This window comes from Puntigrus tetrazona, chromosome 24 (genome assembly GCF_018831695.1).
Source record: "Puntigrus tetrazona isolate hp1 chromosome 24, ASM1883169v1, whole genome shotgun sequence".
NCBI classification, from domain to species: domain Eukaryota; kingdom Metazoa; phylum Chordata; class Actinopteri; order Cypriniformes; family Cyprinidae; genus Puntigrus; species Puntigrus tetrazona.
This window is the reverse complement of record NC_056722.1, coordinates 10,091,558-10,115,589: the sequence shown is the minus strand read 5'-3', so window position 1 is coordinate 10,115,589 and position 24,032 is coordinate 10,091,558. Positions and strand designations below refer to the sequence as shown.

Sequence of the window (24,032 nt, the reverse complement as noted above, 5' to 3'; positions counted from 1 at the left end):
CTTATCTTTTGCTCACAAAGACAAATATTTCTTGAAACAATGCAATGAAATATTATAAATAAAATAATACAAAATGAACGATGAATGAATGCATCAATCAATAAAATGTTTGGTAACACTTTATTTTACGGTTATACCTATAAGCGTCCATATTGCTACAATATTAGTCATTTATTAGTGCTAATTAAGTACATATTAATGCTTTATTCTAAATCCCTAATCCTAGCCAATATCTAAATGTAATAACTACTTTATTAATGAGCAGCAACTTAAGAATTTATTGAGGGAAAAGTCAAGAGTTACAAAATGTTGAAATGATTAGTATTGTTATATAAATAAATGGTATAAAAGACGTTTTTTTTTTTTAGATCCTTCAACATGAAAGTGAAGTTGCTGTTTCGGTGGTTTCAGAGCGAGGGGAACTAGCATGATTTACCGCCGTGAGCTGCTCTAAAACATCCTACCATTTATACTGACACATTTAAAAGCTTCCTGTCAAGATTTAGCATTTTAAAGACTTGTCGCTGATTAATGTTCATTCGTTCTGTGTTTTAAGTTCCTAATGAGAGACAGCGTTTGAGAAGCCTCTTAGGTGTTCACTCATACTGTGTGTTGAGCTTTATTCACAGTTAAAGAAGTGAAAGACACTTTCATAAAATGTGATTGAAATCATTCATCTCACTTGAATAAGATCTTCTGTTGTATTATAGCCTACAATAAATTCTAAGATGCTTCTGTGGAGCCCCTAAATGTATATAAACGTATCTATATATATATATATATATATATATATATATATATATATATATATATATATATATATATATTCATCGCCATGTCCCATTGGGGCTTTTCGACCTGGCAAGGCTTTTCGAACATATCCATGTCATGTCCATTTTAAGCATACAAACTCTGGTTGTTTGTCCTTTTTTCGCACTTCCTGGTGTCTTTTCACATTAATGTTTCAGGAATCCGTCAGTCCCCAAAGATCTCCGGTAACGATGATAAAGTGTTCTTACGAGGAACACGAGTCTATTGCACGGCTGCAGCGGAAACAGAAACCACCCGGAAAAAAATCATTACGTCCTATATTTAGACCGAAAAACACTGTAAATGAATGCAGTCCGAACTATATATAAGCTTCACTGCAGTGCAGGACCCCAGTACCGGACATCAATATTTAACTGCTGAATTATACATCATTGCACTTGTGTACAAACACAGAAGTGATTGATTTGCAAGACTGTATACGGTGACAGGACGTTGGCAGTGAAGTTTACAGTCACTCTTCCGTCGGTCACTGGAACAGACGGCAATTGTGACAAACGCAGTGCTAGTGATGCTAGTCGATAATTCAGAAAATCGCAAATTTCTCTCAAAACGTATCACGAATGTTGCTTCAGGTATTAAGATAACGATTTTTCATGACTCGATATACTTACAATCTATACTGATTCAAGTTAACTTGCATATTTCACAATACTTTGGTCAAGATGCTTGTTTCAGTAGTGCGACAAGAAGGTATTCATCTCGTTATTAGCCAGAGAAAGTTATGCTTAAAAGGCAGGAATATACAAAAAGGCTATTTTATGTGCTTAGGCCAACACAACGAACGCCCGAGACAGCAATTACAACTTGCGTTTATAATGATCACAACAGACTGTAAGGATAATATTACAAAGTATCAAATATATATATAGATAATATTACAAAGTAGCATCACATATAATGTCGATCCAAGGTTGGCCTCTTTTGACAACAGTCTTCACACAGCCCCACACAAATGGTTTACAATACACTTACAAACCATCATATTTAACCATTTAAACCATTAATAATGGGCTTTGGGACATAATATCCCAAGATTATTTTTAGGTTTTCACAAGCCACCTATAGAAACCTATTACCAGCGAAAACCCACAGGGTCCATTACAGTTTCCATTCAAATCAACACAATCCCATAATAACCAGTAAAACCATTACAAATAATCTAATAGCGTCTATCGTTTTTTATTTTTCCAGCAGGGAGTATTATCCATTATGTAACGTTGTTTTACTAAATGCGAGGTGCGTTTTATTCTTTCTTCATCCGGGGCAGAAAGTCACACGTCGACCGTAAACATGTACATTTTCGCGCCAACCGAGTCTGGGAGTGTTGAGGAGGATAGTTAGTTAGTGATAGATAGTTAGTTCACTACAGACCAAGAGTCAAAAGTCTGACAAAACTTTGTGTTTCCCACATCACTGCATTCTCACGTATTACTCGCAAACGAAGACTTATAAGAAAACGCGCGCGTTTATTTCGACGACTAGTCCAAGCGGGTCAGCTTAGTTACAGTTACGGGTTACTACCGCCATCTAGTGGAAGATGCAAACGAACTTCACAAGCATCTACACGTCCGTTATTACCGCACGAACGTTGTCGGTAACGTTTTTGATATAACGTTGATACGATAGGATGTTATGCAACTCAAGGTCAAGCACTGCGAAGCTACAGAACAAATTATAGCTGAGTTATTATTGGTGTTTTTGTGAAATGTTTAGCATGAAGCAAAAATAGGCATTTGTGCTACGTGTCCTATATGGTGTAAAAATGTAAGATGATAATAAAAAAACCTATATTGAAGATCAACTCTTTCAAGAAGATACAAATTGCACTCGCTGTTATTTTTTGCACAAACAATACATAACCAAAAACATGCAAAGGTTTATTCTAAAAATGTTTTAATTATTTCTAAATTTAATTTCTAAAAATATATATAATGTAGCCTAATTAAAATGTTTAAATTTATATTTGTTTGTATCTTCATTGACACGGACTTTCAGAAATTTAGCACTACATACGTTGCCCTTTAACGGATCCATTGCATTGAATGGGTGCCGTCAGTCAATAATCCACACAGCTCCAAACGAAAAGCTCTGTGTTTGTGATGATGTTATTAGCTTTAAAATTTGCTCACACGCAAGTCCTCTATCCATAACATTGTTTTGACCGAAGGGTCCATACAAACAGTTTGAAGTGCAGAAGAAACATGTTACAATACGTGAATGACAGCAATGTGAAGTTATCTATCAGAGCTTATCCATTTCTGGCCTGCCACGTCCTCCTTTCCAATCTTATCTCATCAGAGGCATTGCAATTTGTGCTCTTTTGTGCGTTTGTGACAGGTGACCTTGTGTGCGTGTGTGTTTTCTATTCTGGGGGACATTTGTCAGATACTATCAGAGAGAAAGCTTTTTATTTCAACTCCAAACGTGCAATGAGTCCCTGAAGGAACTAATGTCCCTTATCACTTTTTAACTTTAAATTAATAAATAAAAAAAATCCTATTAGAAGTGAAGAAGTGAAACCCAGACATTTACAGTAGAGCGTTATATAACCTATGTCTTCTGTTCCTTGAAATTTTCCTTTATTTTTTTCCTTATTAAAGGTAAATATGAAACACACAGCGAAAGAACTTATCCATGGGCTTTGGTCTCCATGTATCTGACACATGCAGCCTGGAATCCAATTAGATGTGGAGCTCTGAACTGGAGAGTTTATATGTGTTCATTAGAGTCAGGGGAATACTGCAGCTCTACAGCTCCTGCCCTCAAAGCAGATGGCCCTGTTAATGGGCTTGAGGAAGAAATGATATAAGACAGAATGCATATAGGGCATGTTTTTGAAAATAAAATTAAAATATTTATTTTTACAATTCATAATAATTATATATATATATATATATATATATATATATATATATATATATATATATATATTTTTTTTTTTTTTTGAAAATCATTTAAGACTAGTTGGTTAACAGTACATTCAAAAAGACATTATATTATAGAAAAATAAAATAAAATAATGCAGACCGTACAGCCGAAGCAAGTTAAAAAGTTGCATTCGGGAAATAAAAATATATGCCTTTAATATAAACTAGGCAAATAACTATTCGTAAAAATCATGCGTTCCAGTTAATGTCAACCAAACTGCAGCTGTGTTATTTTGCTTAAGTTAAAACTAAAACTAAAAAGTAACTAATGTAAAAGTAACTTAGTCAAAAATACAGCTAGTCGACTTTACGTAGACTTCCATTGATTTTCTAGCATGTTGACGGTATTTTCTATTCACTAATCCGACCCCTATCCCTAAACCAGAAACACGCGCAGAACACTATCTAGTGAGGACCAGTCAAATGTACTAACTAGTGGGTCGTCCTGAAGACATTTACATCCTCACGAGTATAGTTAAACCGGTACACACAGACACACGCCATGCTGACATATATACAGAGTGACCTTTGCGGATTGGCGAATGATTAAATCAGAATCTTGTAATAAAATTATTCGTTGCTCGCGTAATCGATGCCGCGAAATTTCATTAAACAGCGCGTGATGGATTCTTATTCTTATTTCTTTCATTTTACGTTTTTTCCAGAAGTTGAACTTCGCGACTCCGCCTGTCCTCCGCAGAACGCGACGCACGCGCGGATAACGTCGTTCCTTCGGGGTCCGTGGATCCTGGCGCGAGGCAAAATAGGAGCCTCGCTCAAAGCCCGTCGCGCTTTGCTAGAAACGATTATGCGGAGAAATAATTTGGTGTGGTTAAATGAAACTGGCAAGGCGGGCGTGAGTGGGCCGTCTGATTAGAGGTTAGGGATTGCCCTGCGGGGAGAAAAGCTAATCTGGACATGTAGCATCCTATTTCCTTTAGGGCTGTGTGCAGTCAGCCGCCGCTAAAGAGACAACAGCTGCCAGCGGCGTAAATGGATAATATTAACACACAAACGTTATTCAATTGGACGCAAATTGCTTTTCACAATTACTGTGATCCGCATGGCACAGAGCCCAACGTAAACCGTCCCAATGACCAATAAACAACAAACACGTTCATTCCTAAAGGAACAGTTCGCCCATTAATGAAAATGCTGTTCGTGCTCTTCCAAACCCGTAGTCTTTTTGTTTCGTGTTTTCCTTAGAAGCCAAACGCAACGCTTTTTGTTAAAAGCTGTTTGTCACTGATACCACTGGTTCAACTGATAAAAAAATAATAATAAAAAAACCTGTACTGTAATTAATATAATTAATCGATTAATTGCACATTCATTCAAAAACAGAGCCCTTCAGAATATATAAATAATGATAAAATTGCAATTTATCATTTGAGCAGTAACATAATAATAATAATAATTAAAAAAAAAAAAAAAAAAAAAAAAAAAAAAAAATATATATATATATATATATATATATATATATATATATATATATATACACAATATTTTTTTAATACATGTAATACAAATTTGAATAAAAAATAATTTTTAATTAATTTTGTAAAGTGCAGAACAAGTTGTCAAATAATATTGTTTAGTACAATGAATTTATAATTAATTACAAGGTAACAAAGACATCTACATTTTTATTTATACTCTGACTTGCATATTATTTCCATACGTTTTTTTACGCAGGGTTCTCATATTGAAAAATCTTATCTTCAGGCCTAATGACTTCAAGACGACTTGAGCTGAAAAAAAAGCACACCTAAGCGTCCAGCCTCCACAAACACTCCCTCATCAGGAAACAAGACGTGAGAGAAAAGCAGACCATTAATGACGATTTTAATGCCGTCTTTTAAAACACGCCAAGTTCATTGTTCATCCTCAGTCTCCGGCAATAAAAGCTTAAATGAAGCGTGCTTTCTGGGGCTAAGCGTTCGTTCAGAGTAATTGGTGGCGTCTTTGAGAGCGCTTTGAACCGGCTGACCTGAACACTCAGCCCTTGTTAGAGAGGCCAGAGGAAGGGAAGTGAGCAATGCACCTTAAACTGTGAGAATGAGCTTACATCACGACTCTAACACCGCTGCATTCTCAAGGGCTCTGGACGAGAAACGTTCACGTCTTCTGAAGAAAGATGTGGAATCATTCTGTGTTGATCTGTGAATCAGATGAGTGGGGTTACTTTATGATCGACAAGACAAAAAAAAGCCTTATAGTCACGTTAAAGTAACTTTGACTGTGTTTATCCTGCAGGGATTGATTTCTGCTGTTTTATTTTGGTCATACTTCATTTTTATTATCCAAGCCTTGTCCTAGATCCAGGCTTCCAATATTAAATTATGGAAAAACTATCTATCTATCTATCTATCTATCTATCTATCTATCTATCTATCTATCTATCTATCTATCTATCTATCTATCTATCTATCTATCTATCTATCTATCTATCTATCTACAGTATCTGTTCATCTATCTATCTATCTACAGTATCTGTTCATCTATCTATCTATCTATCTATCTATCTATCTATCTATCTATCTATCTATCAGTATCTGTTCTCTCTCCATCTATCTGTTCTGTCTATCCATCTATCTATCTGTCTATCTATCTATCTATCTATCTATCTATTTACAGTATCTATCTATCTATCTATCTATCTATCTATCTATCTATCTATCTATCTATCTATCTATCTATCTATCTATCTATCTATCTATCTATCTATCTATCTATCTGTCTATCTATCTATCTATCTATCTATCTATCTATCTATCTATCTATCTATCTACGTACATAAAAATGTAATGTAAAGAAAATCTATATATTGTACCACTAGGTGGCAGCACATGCAAACATTTTCTTTCATTACTGTAGAACGCTTTCCTTTTACTCGGCATCTCAAAACCTTGTCTCCGTCGTTCATGATTATTTCAACATAAACTTTAAACGAAACCGGTCCACCGTCTGTATATAAAACACAAACACATTATCACGACTTGCATTCCAAAGGCAGGTTTAGGCGTTTAAGGGACATTTATCGTGGACGTATTAAAACAGTATATGCCCCCTGTTATTCCTGTGTGTAATTCCAAGCCAAATGTTTGTCTAAATATGCTTTTAAGTGGGTTTAACTGCGTTATACAGGAACAAAATATGCTTGTTGCTTGTAATATCATTAATAATTCAGCGCAGGTTCTTCTCCTTTTCCCCCGTTTCAGCAGATGATTGTGTGTTTTTGGGAACGAGTCCAGAGCAGCTACTGCTCTCCAGGCTTTGGCCCACAGTCGTCCTTAAGGAATATGGCCACATGCTTTTACAGACATCATTTGTGAGGAAATGGATTTCAGAAGTGCCACTTGGTTAGGCTGTTTGCCAACGAAGCTCTCGTTTCTTCGCAATCCCCCCCCCAAAAAAACATGGAGGCCAGAGATCACCCAGATGACATGAAGACTCTTTTAGTTCATTAATGTCAATCGTATCCCTCAATTATTTTTCTTTTCTTTCTTGGGAAAATATGTATTTTCCGTATTAATTCAATTGAATTAATTTAATATTTTTATTATTTATTAATTATTTTATTATTTAATTTAATTAATTTATTTATTACGCTTTAGATTGTATATTTTAAATAATTTATTCGATCCCTAGAGAAAAGCTATATTCACCCATCACGGAAAACGAGGACAGCGCTGAGCGTATGGGAGGCGGGAGCGGGCGCCATGACAACGCCCTCAAACCAATAACGTAAAGCGATGAAGGACGTCGTGAATGCTGGCTGCTCGGTGTTGGAAAGAGTCGGTCGCCGTGGATCGTTGTTAGTGCTGGAGATCAGCAGCAGTGTGTGTGGGGACCGCGCTCGATCAAACTCTTGTTCTCGGCAGATCGGGATAAGAACGAGAGTCCTGCTCCAGAAGTCTCGCTCATATAAACGACAGATTCATTTAAGAGACTGCGAATTAGAGGCTTTATCAGTGTTTATGTCTCTGGCTAGGTTGCTAACTGGCTGATCTCCTAATGGAAAGAGCGTCTGAGTTAGTCTGATGTGAGTATGTGAGCCGCTGAGCGTCTGGGATACAATGTTTCTCGTGTTTCTTTTTTCGGAGCGTCTCGCGCTACAGAGTAACAGCAGCGCGAGCGCTCCAGCCTGAACAATGATTCAGAGTAACCGAGCCAGAGACTCACTCCTGCAGGACTGACTGAAGAAACTCTCTCAGGTTTGTCGGCAGTTTTTTTCCCCCCCTCTCTTTCTCTCTCTGTCCAACGTCTTTCGTCCAGTCCGTTCACGTTTGGTGGTCGTTTCGAGACACAATGTTTACTACCTATCTTTAGTTTATCGAAAATCTCAATATGTCTGCGAAAAGACTATATTATTATTTTTTTTATTATTATTGTTTTAGTATCTTTTTTTGTATATGTACTTATCTTTTAGAACCGTTCCGTCTTACTAAAACATTTCAACAACCAATAATCACATTTACCTATTAATCACCGCCGGCTGTAAAGTCACGAAAATTGCTCAAAAGATTTGTGATCCAGCGTGTACATTTTTTTCCTTTGTTACAAAGAACGAAAACGCCTTTCATGAAAGCAGAGATGTGCGTGAGCCGTTTGCGTAAAACTAATTGAAAAGACAAGTTCTAACACAAACCGATGTATCATGCCTCGCTCTCGTCTCGTATTCTGAAACGGCGCGGCTCGGGAGATCATGAAGTAGGTTTCAGATTTCTTGGCACTGATCTGACACTTGAAATAACGTGATAGGATTCAGCTGCTGACCTCAGAGCAGTCTGCAAGATCTCTGGATTATAATGTGATTTACTAAGCATTAACACCCATACGCTTATTGATCATGCAGAGTCTTTTTAGGTGTATGGCTAACTGTGCGTTTATCCTATTAGAGGCACGAGACTGTATAGATTTTAGGTTAAATGTACATTTCTTTCACCCTTTCTTGTTAGTTTTAACCGGTCCGGCATAGTCACAGTTAATTTTTTAAGAGCGGCCATGCACATGATATTAGGGTAATAAACAAAGCTGTCAAAATATAAATATAATATATATATATATATATATATATATATATGCTGCATAAAAATTCAGCTTAGCGTATTATATCTTTGTTCGTCTGGTTTATATTGCCGTTTGATCCACTACTGAGTTAATATTCTTTCCAAGAACGCCATATGGTTTTATTTTATTAATAATAATAATAAACTAGACCATACAATTGTTATTGTCTGCCTGTTAGCCATGTCTTCCTGTGGAGTTATGCTTTAACTCTATCATTCGTTTGTGAGGATGCAGAGCGTAAGGGAGAAAGCCACACCTGTATGATAAACCCCAGCTCACAACATCAAGTGTAATAAAGCCTTACTGTTCAAGATATGCATGATGCATATGTGAAAAAGACCGCAAGCCTTATTTCACGGCTTTGAGTTTATCGGGATAAGACCACGTGCACTACGGAGTCTTCAAGCGTTCTCCTAAAGAAGTTAAGACGTCATGTTGGCGGCTGACAGAAAGTTTTCTGTGAACACAAAGGCGAACACTGTGTCGGATTCAACTGAAGCATTGTTCGGCTGACTCTATACGATGCACTCATTTGCCTAAATAACTTGCATACAGTGGGATTTGTGTGTGTGTGTGTGTTTTTCAGAATATCCCGATCGAAAGCTTTTAGAGCAGCTAGAGGCGTCTTAACCACATCGTTGAGTTTAAGATTCAGGTGTCAACTTTGAATGAGAACGCGGTTAATCAGTAATTTAGAGCGTTTTTATTTGTAAGAAAATTTGTTTCCATTCATCATTGTCCACGCGGGTTGCTGGACTGAGGCGACTCGGTTGTGGATGACTGTTTTTGTGATCAAACATTATTGACTCCTGCAGTCGATAACCTTGGCAACTGCAGTTCTTCACCCGAGCGCCTGCAGCTCAGCATGTGCGAAGCTAATGACAAGGCCATTGTGAAATGCTTAATGCAATGAGAATAAAGTTAACAAAATCCACTCGGTACGGTCTCGAACTTAGATTCAAAGTGTTAAGAATTAGGAGCCTGGCTGAAAGAATTATCATGTTTAGCCTTTTGGTGGTGTTCGATCTATTGCTCGATTCGTGTTTGTTCTGAAGTGCTATTTTTCCCCCTCTTCAGCCAGAGGAAGCTTTATATTAGCTAAACGCCCATTGTTACCAAGTACATTAAAACACTTTGTAGTCGGTGTGAAATTAAAACGTTCTAAAGGCGTATTATTGATGTTACTGTGAGCAAATCAGAGCATCTTTTGAGTGTGTCGAGATTTGAGTGTGACTTTTCATTGCAGTAAACAATGTGAGAAGAAGCCCACATGCACGTATGATAAGAACGTTTAGCGAGTCACGTGATCAGCCGCTGAATTTAAGTCTCCTTTTGCGCTTTGTCCGGTGCAGAACGCTTGTCACATCACAACTTATGAGGCATTTAAATGCACAAGCATTGACAAAATATACAATTTCTGGTTTGTAAAATGTACACTGATGTGCAGGGAAGTGGCAATAACAATCCTTAAATTATTAATTGACATGGCGCCGACCCATCATCCGGTATAGATCAACTAACACCACATTAATTTACTAACACGTGTTTGAGAATCAGAATATGCCATATTTCTTAATGTAGGTTTTGAATAAGACTGGACAAATGAAATGGTAATACATCAATTATTCACAGCTATTGCGGCAGCAGTATCTCCATGGAAACAATAAAGCGATACATTCTAAAATAAGTCACCAAAAAAAAAAATATATATATATATATATATATATATATATATATATATATATATATATATATATATATTTATATATATATATATATATATATATATATAAAATATATATATATATATATATATATATATATATATATATATATATATATATAATATATATATATATTATAAATATATATATTTATAATAGTCACTTTTTATATATATATATATATATATATATATATATATATATATATATATATATATATATATATATATATATATATATATATATATATATAAGTTTAAGTTTACGTCATGTTTTAGTCTCTGTTTTTGTCTGTTTTATCATTGATGTTTTGCTGGTCTAAGTTTGCAAAACAAGGAAATATTCCGTCACTAGTACGTAGGAAACTCATTCAACATGCAGCGGCATTTGCAATCAATTTTGCATGATCTTATGATTAATAATTTAAGATGCGTTTAAGAAAAAAAGCATCAGACTTTTAATTTCTCAAACGTAATTTCCCCCAAAAATAACATTCTCGTGCTTATGTTCTAAACCTCTAAGATTTTCATTCATCTTAGGAACATGAATTAGTATATTTTTGACGAAAGCCGAGAGCTGTCCGATCCTGCGTTTTTCGAGGACCAGAAAGGTAGTAAGGACATTATTAGTCCACGTGACATCAGTGGTTCAATCTTAATTGTATGAAGGCATGAGGATACTTTTTGTATGCAAAGAAAATCGATATAGTGACTGTTAAACAATTTCTTCTCTCCTGTGTCAGGCTTCGATTGTGCATTCGTGAGAGTACCTCAACATAAGCGTGATGCTGCGGTCACACGAGCCAGTGTTGTGACGTATGTGCTGTGCCTTGTTTACAAGAACATGCATCCTGGTAGTGTCGTGAATGCGTGTCGAAGACTGGCACAGAAATTGTTCAATAAAATAGTTTTGGTTTCTTTGTTCACAAAAACTATTCTTACACCGTCAAGAAAATGATGCACTGATGTCACACGGACTATTTTAACAACGTCCTTACTACCTTTCTGGGTCTTGACCGAGGTAGTTCTGTTTCTGTCTTTGCAGTGTTAATAAGCTCTTGGAGTACACGAACAAAGTTTGAACTTAAGAACAGAGATCTTACATATTCTGAACTACATGAGCGTAAGTAATTAATGACAGGTTTATTTTTAAGATGAACGTTCTCTTTTATTGGCTTTTGGAAAAAGGGGGCATATCGTTAATGGGTCCAGGATTTAAGAACTAAGAGGGATTTGTGACATCAGCCGCAAAAAGATTCAAATGGTTACATATTGATTCAGAAGAGAAACGCTACTACAATTTGAAATGATATGCACTGATGAATCATTCAAATTAACCAGTTATGTGAATTTAAAGAAGTAAAGAGTCAATTATGTTTTTACACTGAGTTCAAGGACCAAATAAATGCAATCATTCAAAATGTTTCATACTTTGGGAGCAAGATGCAGTGCTGGCTCATTATTCCTTCTCAGTACTCAGAGTTCCTCTTCAGAGCCAGTTTGTTCCTTTGCGCTGACTGTACTAAGATACTGTGCAACCTTTTGTTTTGGCACATTCTAAGCTGTTTTTTTTTGGTGCTAAGTGGCATTTGGTGGCACTCAGGCCTGGGTTTCCTACTTTTCTCCACCTCCTGAACGGTGGGTGAGACGGAGGAGATACTTTGAGTAATGGAGTGGTAATTCAAAACAGAGGCCTGTGGGCAGAAGGAGGTTGTTGCAAATGAAAACATTTCATCAGTGAAGTTAGTGTAAATATGTCTGTGAATGGGCTGATGTTTTTTTTTCTGCATCGTTTCTCAAACTGTATTTGTTTTGCCCATATCCGTAGACCTATTTGTACGGCATAAACACTAGCTTAGTTAACACCAATTTAGAAAAAGTTATATGTGCCTCAATTATTTAGTGTCCAGTGTTTTGTTTGGCATATATGCACAAAAAAATGCAGAAAAGCTGGAGTTGGTCCAAAATTAAATGGAATGTACAGTAGATATCATTTTATCCATTAAGAGTTAATAGGATTGAGAAAAGTGTCTATTACATACATTTGGAATAGCATTCAAAGATTGAAGTAAGAAATGTAAATGGTTAAAGTCAAATCATTTCATTTGTTTATTGTATTTCTTTTTTTAGTTATTTAAATTTGAATATGTAACTTCTGTTTCATGGGTTTAACAAAGCAAGATAAATCTTCCTCTGAAATTGCAGAAGAACCCCCCGGGGAACACCTACCCACAGTTTGGGATTATCGTTCTAGTGTGTTAAAGGCTTTTAGTGGCCTTCAGCTTGAAATATGAGAAACCGATCATTTACCGGAGTGACTTTTTGGAACCATTCGGAGGGGCTTGTGAGGATGTTTGAGAAAAGTAAAATCTAATTCCGCTGTCATTTTCGGTTTGTATGAGTCTTGATCTGAATCATACCCCCACAGGCTTATCCTACTGAAGTCTGAAATGAGGCCTATAAATGTCAAAGTGAAAGAATCAGCAGGAACCTTTGCAAAATGCTTTCGTTTTCCCCACCAAACCTTTCAACATGTCATTCATTTAAAAGAGGCCCCTGCGTCCTGAAATATTATGATTGAGTTTCCGTGACTGTGGGTGGACATGGACCTGACTGCTGGAGCGAGAACTCCTTAATCTGGTGCGGTGTGAAGCAGGCAGCGCGTGCAGTGAAGCTTGTTTGCTTTCGCTCTGCCAATCTGTACTCAAACCAACGGCAGTGCATCACATAGACCAAGGCTTTTCTTGACTGCCTCATTTTTCCTGAAGAGAAATGTGCACAGTTTATCTTTGTCTCTGCTCAGTGAGTGAAAAACCAGGATGTCATTCTGTTAAATGGCACGCAGAGATCATATCGTGTTCAGTTGTTTTATGAACGTTCAGTAAATCTAGTACTCTGTAATAGGCAGTATGCACATTCTTCTTATCAAGATGTGTTAGCCCTCCTTCTTTTGCTGCATTCCAATTGAGTTATTTCCCAGGTGTTCAAACCGTAATTGCTATTATATTTATATACTATGAATCAGTCTTTTCCTACAGTTATGTTTTGTCCTCATCTGAGACTGCAGTTATATCCAGCCAATGTTCTCGCACTCGGAACATACAAAACCATGTTACGAGATTTTTCTTTTCAATCACGATATAGTTGTAGTAAACTCTATGTCCCACTGGAAAGAAAATTGTGCTTGTCAGACAATTTAATGGGATCTTTAAGTGTAATGTATAGTGCTTTGCTTAATAAAAATGCAGCTTATTTTTAGGACCATTAAGATGTTTCTCACTATCAGAACTTTTGCATTGATTAACGTTTCATTGACTTTTAATGAGAATCGCAAAAAAGTTGAACATCTGGGCAGTGCAGATTTTAAGGCAAAACGTTCTTAATTGTCAGCTGTCAAAAAGAAACTCTGAAATGTCCTAAAAATATTCCAAATGTAATTTTGTCTTTTTTTTTTTTTTTTTGTTTCATTATGAAATATGATCAGAACGTAGTTTAGTGAGATTTGCTGTTTAACACCACTGTCAGATAAGGGCTTTGCAGGACTGATATGAGTTATAATACTGGTATCGATTCTCTCTTCCACTCCCCCAGCAACTCGGATCTCACTAGGTCAATTAAAATGCACAGAAATTCGTCAACATGCTCGCTAATCACACTGACTCGTCTACTAATGAGCACAGCCCTCGAAAGCCATCGCTTTTAATAGGCATGGTGTAATGAGCTTTAATTGAAAATGGCCCATTTGCATGGTAAGCGGCCATATAAAGAATTTGGTGCTATGGGTCTGATTTTCTGCATGGAAACTGCACTTGGGTGGTAATAGCCTGTTTTACCACAGTCTAAAAGTGACTGTGAGTATTAAGACAGCGACACTTGCAGCTGTCCTCCTCATGCCTCATTTGCATGACTGCTGATGTGCTTCATCTATATCAGTGACACCCCTGCGTCAGATACATTCACACGGTGCTCTGTACGGCGCTGTTTCACCTCCCCACATTACCTTAGTGACATCAGGTTTTTTCAAAGAAGAATCTTCAAAGAAAGATTAAAACTTACCAGGGCAACTATGATCAAAGGTTAAACTACGCTCAGCACGACTCTTCTGGTAATACACAGAGGAGCGCATCCAGAAGAAAGGGTCTCACTTTATTTGCAGGTGATGGAAACTATCACAAATCATTTGCTTTTGTTTTTGACAAGCATTATGGTAAACTGTTTCCGTAACATACTTTGTTTCAGAGGTACCATTTTTTTCTTAATGTTTGTTTGCTTTTTAAAACACTCACTTTTGCTTTTTATACCAACTTTTTTTTTTTTTTTTCTATCTGTAGTTGTTAGGAGCTATTCTGAGGGAAATATGAGCCAGCACAGTCTGGTACAGAGTGTCTCACCGTTTATTGGTCTGGCAGAAATCCATCTCGTTACAGTTCGGAAAGCAATGCATTCGCTCAAATGACCTGAACATTTCCAATTTGTTAAACATTTCAAAACAACACACAATCTCGGTTTTGCTTAGAGGTTTATACCCTGGGAAAGAAGAAATTTTGGGCTGGACGAAATGGAAAGTAGCTGTTCAAATTGTGTGAAGTTGTCTGTAATAGGAAATTGGCATGTTCTTTGTTCCATGCTGTAGCACTGGCAAAATGCAACTTAATATATGTTTGTTCTTTTTTGTGTGCTTCTTTGCAGGTCAGCTTTTATATGCATCGCCACTGCGCACTCCAGAGCAATGCAAGAATGTCTTAGCCCAGTGAGCACTTGCAAGGGGGGACTCTACTAGTTTTTCCCCTTATGGGAACTCCAGATGATGAGTCGGCACTAGTGATGGAGATCCATTGAGTCCTGTCCCTGACACTATTCATTGCCCTTTCCCCCTCTACCCTTTACCCCTGCCCTGCCTGGCTAGTGCACGAACATGCTGCGCTTCCTCCCACTCAAGCTTGGCCGTTTGTACCGGTGTCTGAAGCTTCTCTTTGTCATTGGGCTCTTTGTCATCCTGCTGATGAACACACACAACCTCTTCGCCTCTTTCCAAAAGAATGAACTCACTGACCGAAGGTTCATCAACCTCAACAAGTGCCCAGCCTGCTTTGGCACCAGTTGGTGTCGCAAGTTCATGAACGGACAAATATCCTTTGAGACATGGGGTCGCCTTCGCTTCCTGGATGTCTTCAATGTGAAAAATGTTTTTTTTGCCCAGTATGGGGAGCCTCGTGAGGGTACACGGAGGATTGTACTCAAGCGTTTGGGCTCCAATCAAGAGCTTACTGATATTGATCAGAAGATCTGCAAGCGGGCAACGGGTCGACCTCGTTGCGATCTTATCCAGGCCATGTACAAGACTGAGTTTGCCCGACTTAATGGGGATGTCCGTCTCCTAACCCCAGATGTTGTGGAAGGCTGGTCAGACCTGGTTCATTGTCCATCCCAAAGACTTCTGGACAGAATAGTCAGGAGGTATGCTGAGACAAAGGACTCTGGGAGCTTCCTCCTCAAGAACCTTAAAGACACAGAAAGGATGCAGCTGCTGATGACCTTGGCTTTCAATCCAGAACCCTTAGTGCTTCAGGTAGGCTTTTTCATGCTATATACTAACCCTCCTCTCTCTGACAGACTCCCTGGGCCTGTAATATAGCGTCTGGGTTATAAAAGCCAGATCATAACGTATGCTCTTGAATTGCCCTTGATAATTCCTCCAGTGGAATAGAACCTGTCAGTTTGGTGGGCTGCAAATAGGCTAAAAAATGCTGCTGTAAATTATAGGGTGTGCTACTTTTCCTGCCTCTCTGTTTCCATTCCTGGCTGCGTAGTGTGCAAGCCACAATTCTCAAGTTTGAAGTCCTGACCCTGCAATCTTGAAGGACCTCAATTGGGAAGTGTTTAATTGTAGCCTTATAAGCCAGGGTTGATGGATTTGTATTGCCTTAATTCATATTTAAAATGATTTTGAATTATTTTAAAACGTAATGACCATAACGATTTTATTTTTTTTAAACTGTGGTTATTGCCTTAAGAGCTTGAAGGTATCTCAAAAACTGCCTTACAGAATAAGCTGATTTCCTGTTAGTACAGTTATAATTTCTCACAAACACTGTACTGTCAGTGTATTTTCTAGTGACATACCATGCTACTTTCCATCTTGACATGGCAATGATAATAAGAACCACTATCTGACCAATTGTCAGTACTGATTTACAATTGGACGATCGATTTCAATTCCACTTGTCATTGACCGCAGCTGGTAAATGCCCAGAACAACAAAAGAACACAAGCCCTGTGAAGACATTTGGTGTCTTGCTGACCTCTAATCTATCACAAGGTCCTGACACCCTCTGGCATTTGCTAAACAAAGGGAGATCAGACTGATCTATAAAATCTGATTAGTTGTGTGTGGTCTTTGTCATTCGGCACCCTCCTCTTCTGTCTCTTTATTTGTTTTTCATTCTTTGTTGCTTCTTCTGCAGTGCCTTTCTTTCTGCCATCCAAATAAAGTTTGTAATGCCATTACATATCAGTTCAAAGCACCCTGTGATTTATTATCCAATCCTCCGGTCCACTTCCAGGACCTCTTCTCCTTCCGTCTATCTGTGATTCCATCCATCATTATTCTCTTTGAGCTGTTCCTGCATGTTTTCCAGTGCTCATAAATAATTAATTCAGTGCTGAACTTGTGAACCATTGGCATGGGAAATCCCATCCCCGTGGGAGTACTCTGGATAACCTGAACTCTCAGAGCACCAGAGGAGCTTCCGGGAGACCCTGAAGGGTGGCTTAGTGCCTTTGGCTGTTCCTTGCACACAACAAACGCTGTAATGTTTCATGAACAGAAAGAAATGAGTGGTTGTGCACCAACTCATAAAGAATTGATGGCATCTATGCTTAGCGTATACCAATTCGGAGAAGATGCTCTTGTAGTTTTATAAGGCATAGACTTTCGTTGTAGTGAACCTTGTTGGGGTAGAGATGGTGTCGTACATAATTACCATATTTAATCAGTCATCCATATAGGTTTGAGGAAGCAAGTTTAAAATAGTTTGGCAACCCACAATTTCAAAGTAGCACTAAAGGAAATCTATTTCTAAAAATGTATTTTGTTTCAGTCAAATCTAACGAAAAGGAGCTACCACACTGAAACTATTCATGTGAGCAATGTATTTATATTTCAATGTATTTACTTTTAGTTAGCAAAAATGCTAACCACATACAATGAATACAATTAGAAACTAGTCTCTGGGACTTCATAGCATACTGTATGGCATAAAAAAGAGAATGTGCTCGATTATTACCTTGCGTGGTTGTAAAACTTGTTTAAATGCATTTATAAACAAACATACATGTTGTGCTGAATTGCTAATTTGCAAAATTTCTTGGCACATTATTTTAAGCAGCCAACATATTTCCGTGTTTCTGACCAATTAAATTACATACTTACACTGTGTATTTATAGTAGTATTTACTGTATGTGGTCTTCTTAGGTACTTCATGAATACCACAAAATTAGCATCCTTCCAAGTCCAAAAAAACCCCCAAACAAAGTGGAGAACTGCTGTGGTAAATGTCAATTTAACATAGCAATAGTATAGTGATAGATTGATAGCTATATATACTACTTTTTTGTTGTGTATGTTTGGTATTGTAATTAAGCCACCCATAATTGCCTCATTTTCTGACAATGAATTCAAGCAGAACCGGTTTTTCTCTCACAGAACTTTTCACTCCCACTTCTATTACTCTGTATTTTTGTAAAAATACCATGACGTCATTCACCGCTGCTTCACTTTCCAATCTACTGTGAGGTTTCTGGCAGGAAAGTGGCCCTTCCTCTCAGCTGTGTGAGAAAACCGGCCTGTTTTTGTCAGTGGAAACCAATCCTCAGCGCTGTTGTAAGGTTGGCCCACAACACGCTCCCCTTTTCTGTCTGACGAATTCACTGTGCTGCAAGTCACGTGGAAAGCAATTTGTCCCAAAGGATTAAATATTTTTAGAAAGCAATACGATGGCCAGAAATAATGAATTGTGTGTGTGATACGAAGGGCCTTTGTTTTAAAAGGCTAGCAATCCTGCCATGAAACGCTGCAGCCAACCGTTGTTTATTTTATTCGAATAAACCGTTAAATTTTCCTCTTTCAGCCAGCCAGATTTGAACCTTTAAAGCAGCATTATGCTTTGTTCTTTGCTGATTTCTTGAGTAGGTTGAGGAGATTCAGTGACCCACATTCTTTGCAGAAATGGTTATTAATTCACACTTTCATGAGCCGACGTTCCCTGCATTTTATCTTCTGTCTGTGAAACCGTGATGCATGAGGTCATGTTCGATAGATGTAGAGGCTGGTTTAGGTGACCTTGCTCAAATTTAGCCAGGAGCATGGTACTTTGTTAACAGCCCCCGCTTTAGCATAGGCTCTGCCTGTTCAGCCAGCTTGACAACAGGACATGACAGGCCTGTGGGGTTAACGCAGTCAAGGGTGCAGTGCTTGCCTCCAGAATGGTTGCTTGTCGAGATGCTCCTCCCTGCACCTGACATAGTTTGCGAGTTCAGCTGGAGAAAAAATGGCAAATCTGTACTTCTGTAAGCTCCCCCCGAATTGTGGAGTCAAACGAGGGCAGGGTTTTGGTAAAGTAAAATAAAAACTGCATTAAAGGGTTTGGAACACAGCCAGTCAATCGCCAATAAGCAGATGATCTTTAAGCCACTGCATTTGCACATTGTTTGCTGAAAGGGTTGGGTAATAATCCTGTTCAGATTCTTCATGGAGAAGTTTGAAGATAAACATTGATATAAACTTTTAAATTCATGTCTGTGTAAGCTGTAAGTCTTTTTTTCCCCCTCTCTTGTACCATTGTTATGAGTTTTTGCAAGTTTAGGGAGGTTATGTTAGGTAATTTAAACACTGCGAATAAGATTTACATTCACACAAGGAGCAGAATTGCATTAGATATTAAGACTTCTTTTTAGAAAATATATCTTGCATTAAGTTTATTTTTTACCCCTTTAGCAAAGAACTGACTTGTAAACGAATTACCTCAACTGAAGAGGAAAGCAGATAACAAGACAACCAAGACTGGTTCAAGAGCATCATGTGGAGAAAGCATCATGTGTGCTACTTCATGGGATGAGTCAGACTTCATAAGCACGCAGTCTTGCACTTGAACAATTTTTTTTTTTTTTTTTTTTTTTGCTTCTAAATATTTATTTTTCAAGTTTGGTGGCTGTTTTGGTTCAAGGATGATGCCCTTGCAGAAAATGAATGCCAAGTTTCTTTTTCTGCTCTGGTGGTTACTGGTGCCTCCCACACTCTTGCAATCCTGTCAGCTAATAAAACTCACACCTTCTAAATGGAGATGTAGTCTGTCTAGTGTATGGTGGTCCAACTGCTCAACAAGAAACAGACGTCTGCTCACCACCTCAGCCATTTTCCAAGTGTCTCTTACAGGTGTTTCATAACTTGACCTATTCTCATTTTTAGAGGTAAAATAAGGGTGAAATGCATAACTGTTGTTACATCATTTTATTCAGTACCGCTAAGAGGATTTTAGCTTGTACACATACCGGTTGGCTTAGAGGGACAATCTATCTATTTCTGAAATTCAGGCTCATCTTAAAAACTGTTTGTTTATTGTAGGCTCATGAAACTGAATCACACGTAACCACTGCATAAATACGTTTTTAATTTGTCCAAAATTTGCTTAGTTTTATAATATTTTCCTTAACTCTCTCTCTTGTCTTGGATAAAGTTTGTCATTTTATATATATATATATATATATATATATATATATGCATATAGCAGTGCTTCAAATTTAACTTTGCACATAATATGGTTCATATATTTTTGTTTTTTTCTTCCACAATTGTCCAATATATATATATATATATATATATATATATATAATTTTTTTTTTTATGTCTGTCTTCCCAAATAGATACATCTAACTATTGTAAGAATTGTAGTAATGGTTACACATGATGCAGCTATTTTATACTTTACTATGGAAGCCAATGGCTACGTCTGGTTACCAATTACTGTTTGGTCACCAGTATTCTTAAAAAAATACCATCTTTTGTGATCAACTGAACATAGTGTTTTTTTTTTTTTTTTTTTTTTTTTTTTTGAATGAGCTATGCCTTTACAAACATTAGTTGCCTGTGCTTGTTCAAAAATAGACCAGTAGACTGAGTATGCACAACAAAACCTTCAGCGCTCTATCGCTCCTCCACTTCACTTGTTCTTGTCCTCAGCTGGTGTATTGGTGTTCCGTAATCTAGGATGGGATGCAGAAAGGGAGATTTTGGGGGAAGGGGTGGAGAAAGTCTGCCAAGCTGTAGAATAAGCACGGCACCCCGCAGGGACGAGTTCTCTCTGTAGGCTGACTCTGTTTTAAAATTTAATGGCCAAGCAAAATGCCAGACGGGGGCTGTTCTGCTTCCACGCCTGCGTGGCGGACCGCAGGTCAATGACGGGGTTTGAGGGAAAAGGGCAGACGTTTAACGTGAAGAACAAAACAACTTGCATTTAGTTCTTCCTCAACAGCCCTTTAAATTGGCTTATCAGACTGTGTAATTTGTTTCACTGCCGGTGAGAGGATATTTTCCTCCACATTTTGTTTTTATTATCTTTACTGTAACATTTCGTCACTCGCTCTTCAACTGAATTGCTTCTAGATGCTTGTCCTGGCGTGTTTGTTAGAGATCCGAGGGATTGACGACTGGAGAAAATGTTGAGAATTTCACCACACCCTGGCAGAGTGTTTTACGTGAGAAAGGCGGTTACACGTGAAACACTGGGAGAGGGATGACTGCTAATTACTGTTGTCTGTAAAGAGAATGTTTAGAGCTGCAGTTAACGTCTATTTGGGTAAATGCACACATCTGGATGCCTAGGTAACAGAATGCCTAATTCTAAAAACCTAATACATCCCCCATCAAGAAGAAGAAATAATTTTGACTTGGGAATCTGGTGGTATTTAAAATTATTACATTTCTGACCGATACTAATAAACCAATATAAAAGTTTCATATAATAATAATAATAATAATAGGTACAACTCTAATGTTGGGCTATTTATATACTTTATAATATACCATATAATGAAAAAAAATGATATGGAAGGCACATGTGGTGACTTATTAGAGACACTAAAAACACTATACATGAAACTGGTCAAGCATAGGGAAAACCAATGGAACAATAAAACTTTTTGATGGCGCAGACCAACAATGCATTTTTTCTCAGATATGCATCTCGTATATGGATCTCACATCTAAGTTAAGATAAACAATGTTTGGTACTGCACCAGAAGCACAGACTATCTATAATGCCTACAAGAATGGAATGCATCCTAAAATACAATTAGATACAATTAGCATCAAGCTACACTTGCATTTTAAACCATCATTGAGTGCTGGTAAAGACTTCCAACTGTGATTTGTAGTTGATTTTGATTGCGTAATAAGCAGACACATGCACGTTTCGTATGTTTAATAACGTTAGACCACATTTCTCGTAAAATAAAAAATTGCACCAAAATGAAAATTTTTGACCAAAGCAGAACAAAAATATTACAGATTCCAATTTGAACATCATGGGTGAGTGTTACAGTAAACGTATTAATAGAGCTGTTGTAATTATTATTATCACCAGCATTATTATTGTCATGCTTTTCTTATTTTAAAAATGCATGAAAATGTTACCGTTACTGTTTTAGCGCATATTTGGACTCCGATCGTGGCTAACCAGCAGATAGACCCCGAGCTCGTGCGGCTCTTTTTGAATAAGCTACATGCAACTCGTGCATTGTATTAGAAAACGTACGTTTATTAACTGATCGTTTGAGGCCATTTTGCAAATTCAGTCATCAACCAGCAACAGCCACGCTTCCTCTTCCCATTAAAGATGCCGTAAAGTATAAAAGACATTATCTGAATACTTTTTGTATGGAGAAAACATAAAAGTAACAGCTTTATTCAATAATTTGGCACCAACCGTGCCATATCGTTGTTTGGCAGTCAATGGGACCGTCACAAGACTCTCGCTTTTATTGCTTTGGGGGTAATTGATTTTACAAAAAAACTTTGCATCCACGCTGGTTTTCGAAATGGCGCCAACATTCTCAACCTTTTGCTTTCAGTGCACTAAATAGTTCACGGCCTAATTTGAAGCATCCGTAGGAAGGTGTTTTTAATGCTGCTATTAGCTTTTTCTTGCTCAGTGTGGTAACCCCTTTACACGTGTATTTCCAACATTTTCATACGTAAGCGTTATGGTACATCTCAAATGACAAGGAAATTTAGAGTAATGCTAATATTTAATCATACCACAAATGGTTTGGATATGCGAGGCGTATATGGACAGAGCGCTGGAGTGATACGGTACCAATATTTCGAACACCTGTTTTCAGAGGATTTTGCACCCGCTGAGAATCTGCTATTGGCAAAACTTATACAAGCGGGTTTGAAAAAAAAGAACTCTGGCCGACATGGGAAGAGGTTTAAACTAGAAAAAACGCTATATTTGTTACGGTTGTTTAATGGGTAAGCAGGTGTTGGTTGACAGAGCAGCAACGTTACAAGACAACCAGACAAGTCAACAACAAGCAGTTTGTGATGGAAATTTTACCAGGCGAACAAATTAATTCTGTGACTGATCCAGTGCAGGACAAGATGAAGCACTAACAAGCACATCTGCTTAATGATGTTCGTGCCATGCTGTTAAATTAAACATCAGCACATATTTCCAGCCAATTTCACCTTTTGACATTTTTACCTATATTTGCATTTCACACAGAATAATTAAAAGGCATGTTAATCATGTATCATAGGGCCATCTCGATCTTCAGTACACACTCTCTAACCGTATCTAATTTAAAGATACCAGTTTCATGCAAGTCAATCTTTTTTTTTTTTTTTTTTGGTGGGTGATTCTGCATGTAGTTGCCCAGCAATTCACATGTTTATTAAACGCAGAATATCATTGGAGCAGTGGATTGAGTGATTCTCAACTAATCTATAATTACAATACTCGCGTCCTGGAAATGCTATCATTCAGAGAATAAAATATACATTTTTAAATGTTATTGACAAAAGCAAATCCTAACATAATGGATCTCCACTTGCATTTAAAATGCACAGCATGCAATATTTAAATAAAAAAAAAAAAATCAGTATTAAAGAAATATTTAATAAAAATGAATATTTTAGTTCAGATTATCACGCTTCCTTTCTCTGTTTCGCTCTGTGGTTAATGCACACATGCACTCAGTGATTTAATAAAGTCTTTGATGTTTAATAGGGTCTCGCTTACTGTCAGGATAAACTTTTTTTTTGAATTTACAGATAAGAAAATAAATGTTCCGAACGACGGGAAAACAACTCCGAAGCATAGTAAGCGACATAAATTGTCACTTTAAAAAAAAATATATAATCGGGTGAACTACATCTGTATATTAGGACAAACTGCAGTTGTCTGACAGAACTTGTCAC

General features: G+C 37.3%; 1 protein-coding gene across 4 annotated transcripts in view; it reads left to right on the top strand.

Annotated features, from left to right (window-relative positions):
* Positions 1-7,532: 7,532 nt before the first annotated feature.
* dipk2ab (divergent protein kinase domain 2Ab) overlaps positions 7,533-24,032 on the top strand; it is a 29,257-nt gene continuing 12,757 nt past the window's right edge. Inside the window, exons 1-2 of one of the 4 annotated variants that reach the window (XM_043226921.1) lie at positions 7,533-7,803; positions 15,244-16,123. In XM_043226921.1, the coding sequence (XP_043082856.1) occupies positions 15,470-16,123 (654 nt within the window). In that variant the 5' untranslated portion in view covers positions 7,533-7,803; positions 15,244-15,469. Of the gene's footprint in view, positions 7,976-15,243; positions 16,124-24,032 lie in introns of all 4 variants that reach the window. The other 3 variants (XM_043226919.1, XM_043226923.1, XM_043226922.1) reach the window with 3 other exon arrangements.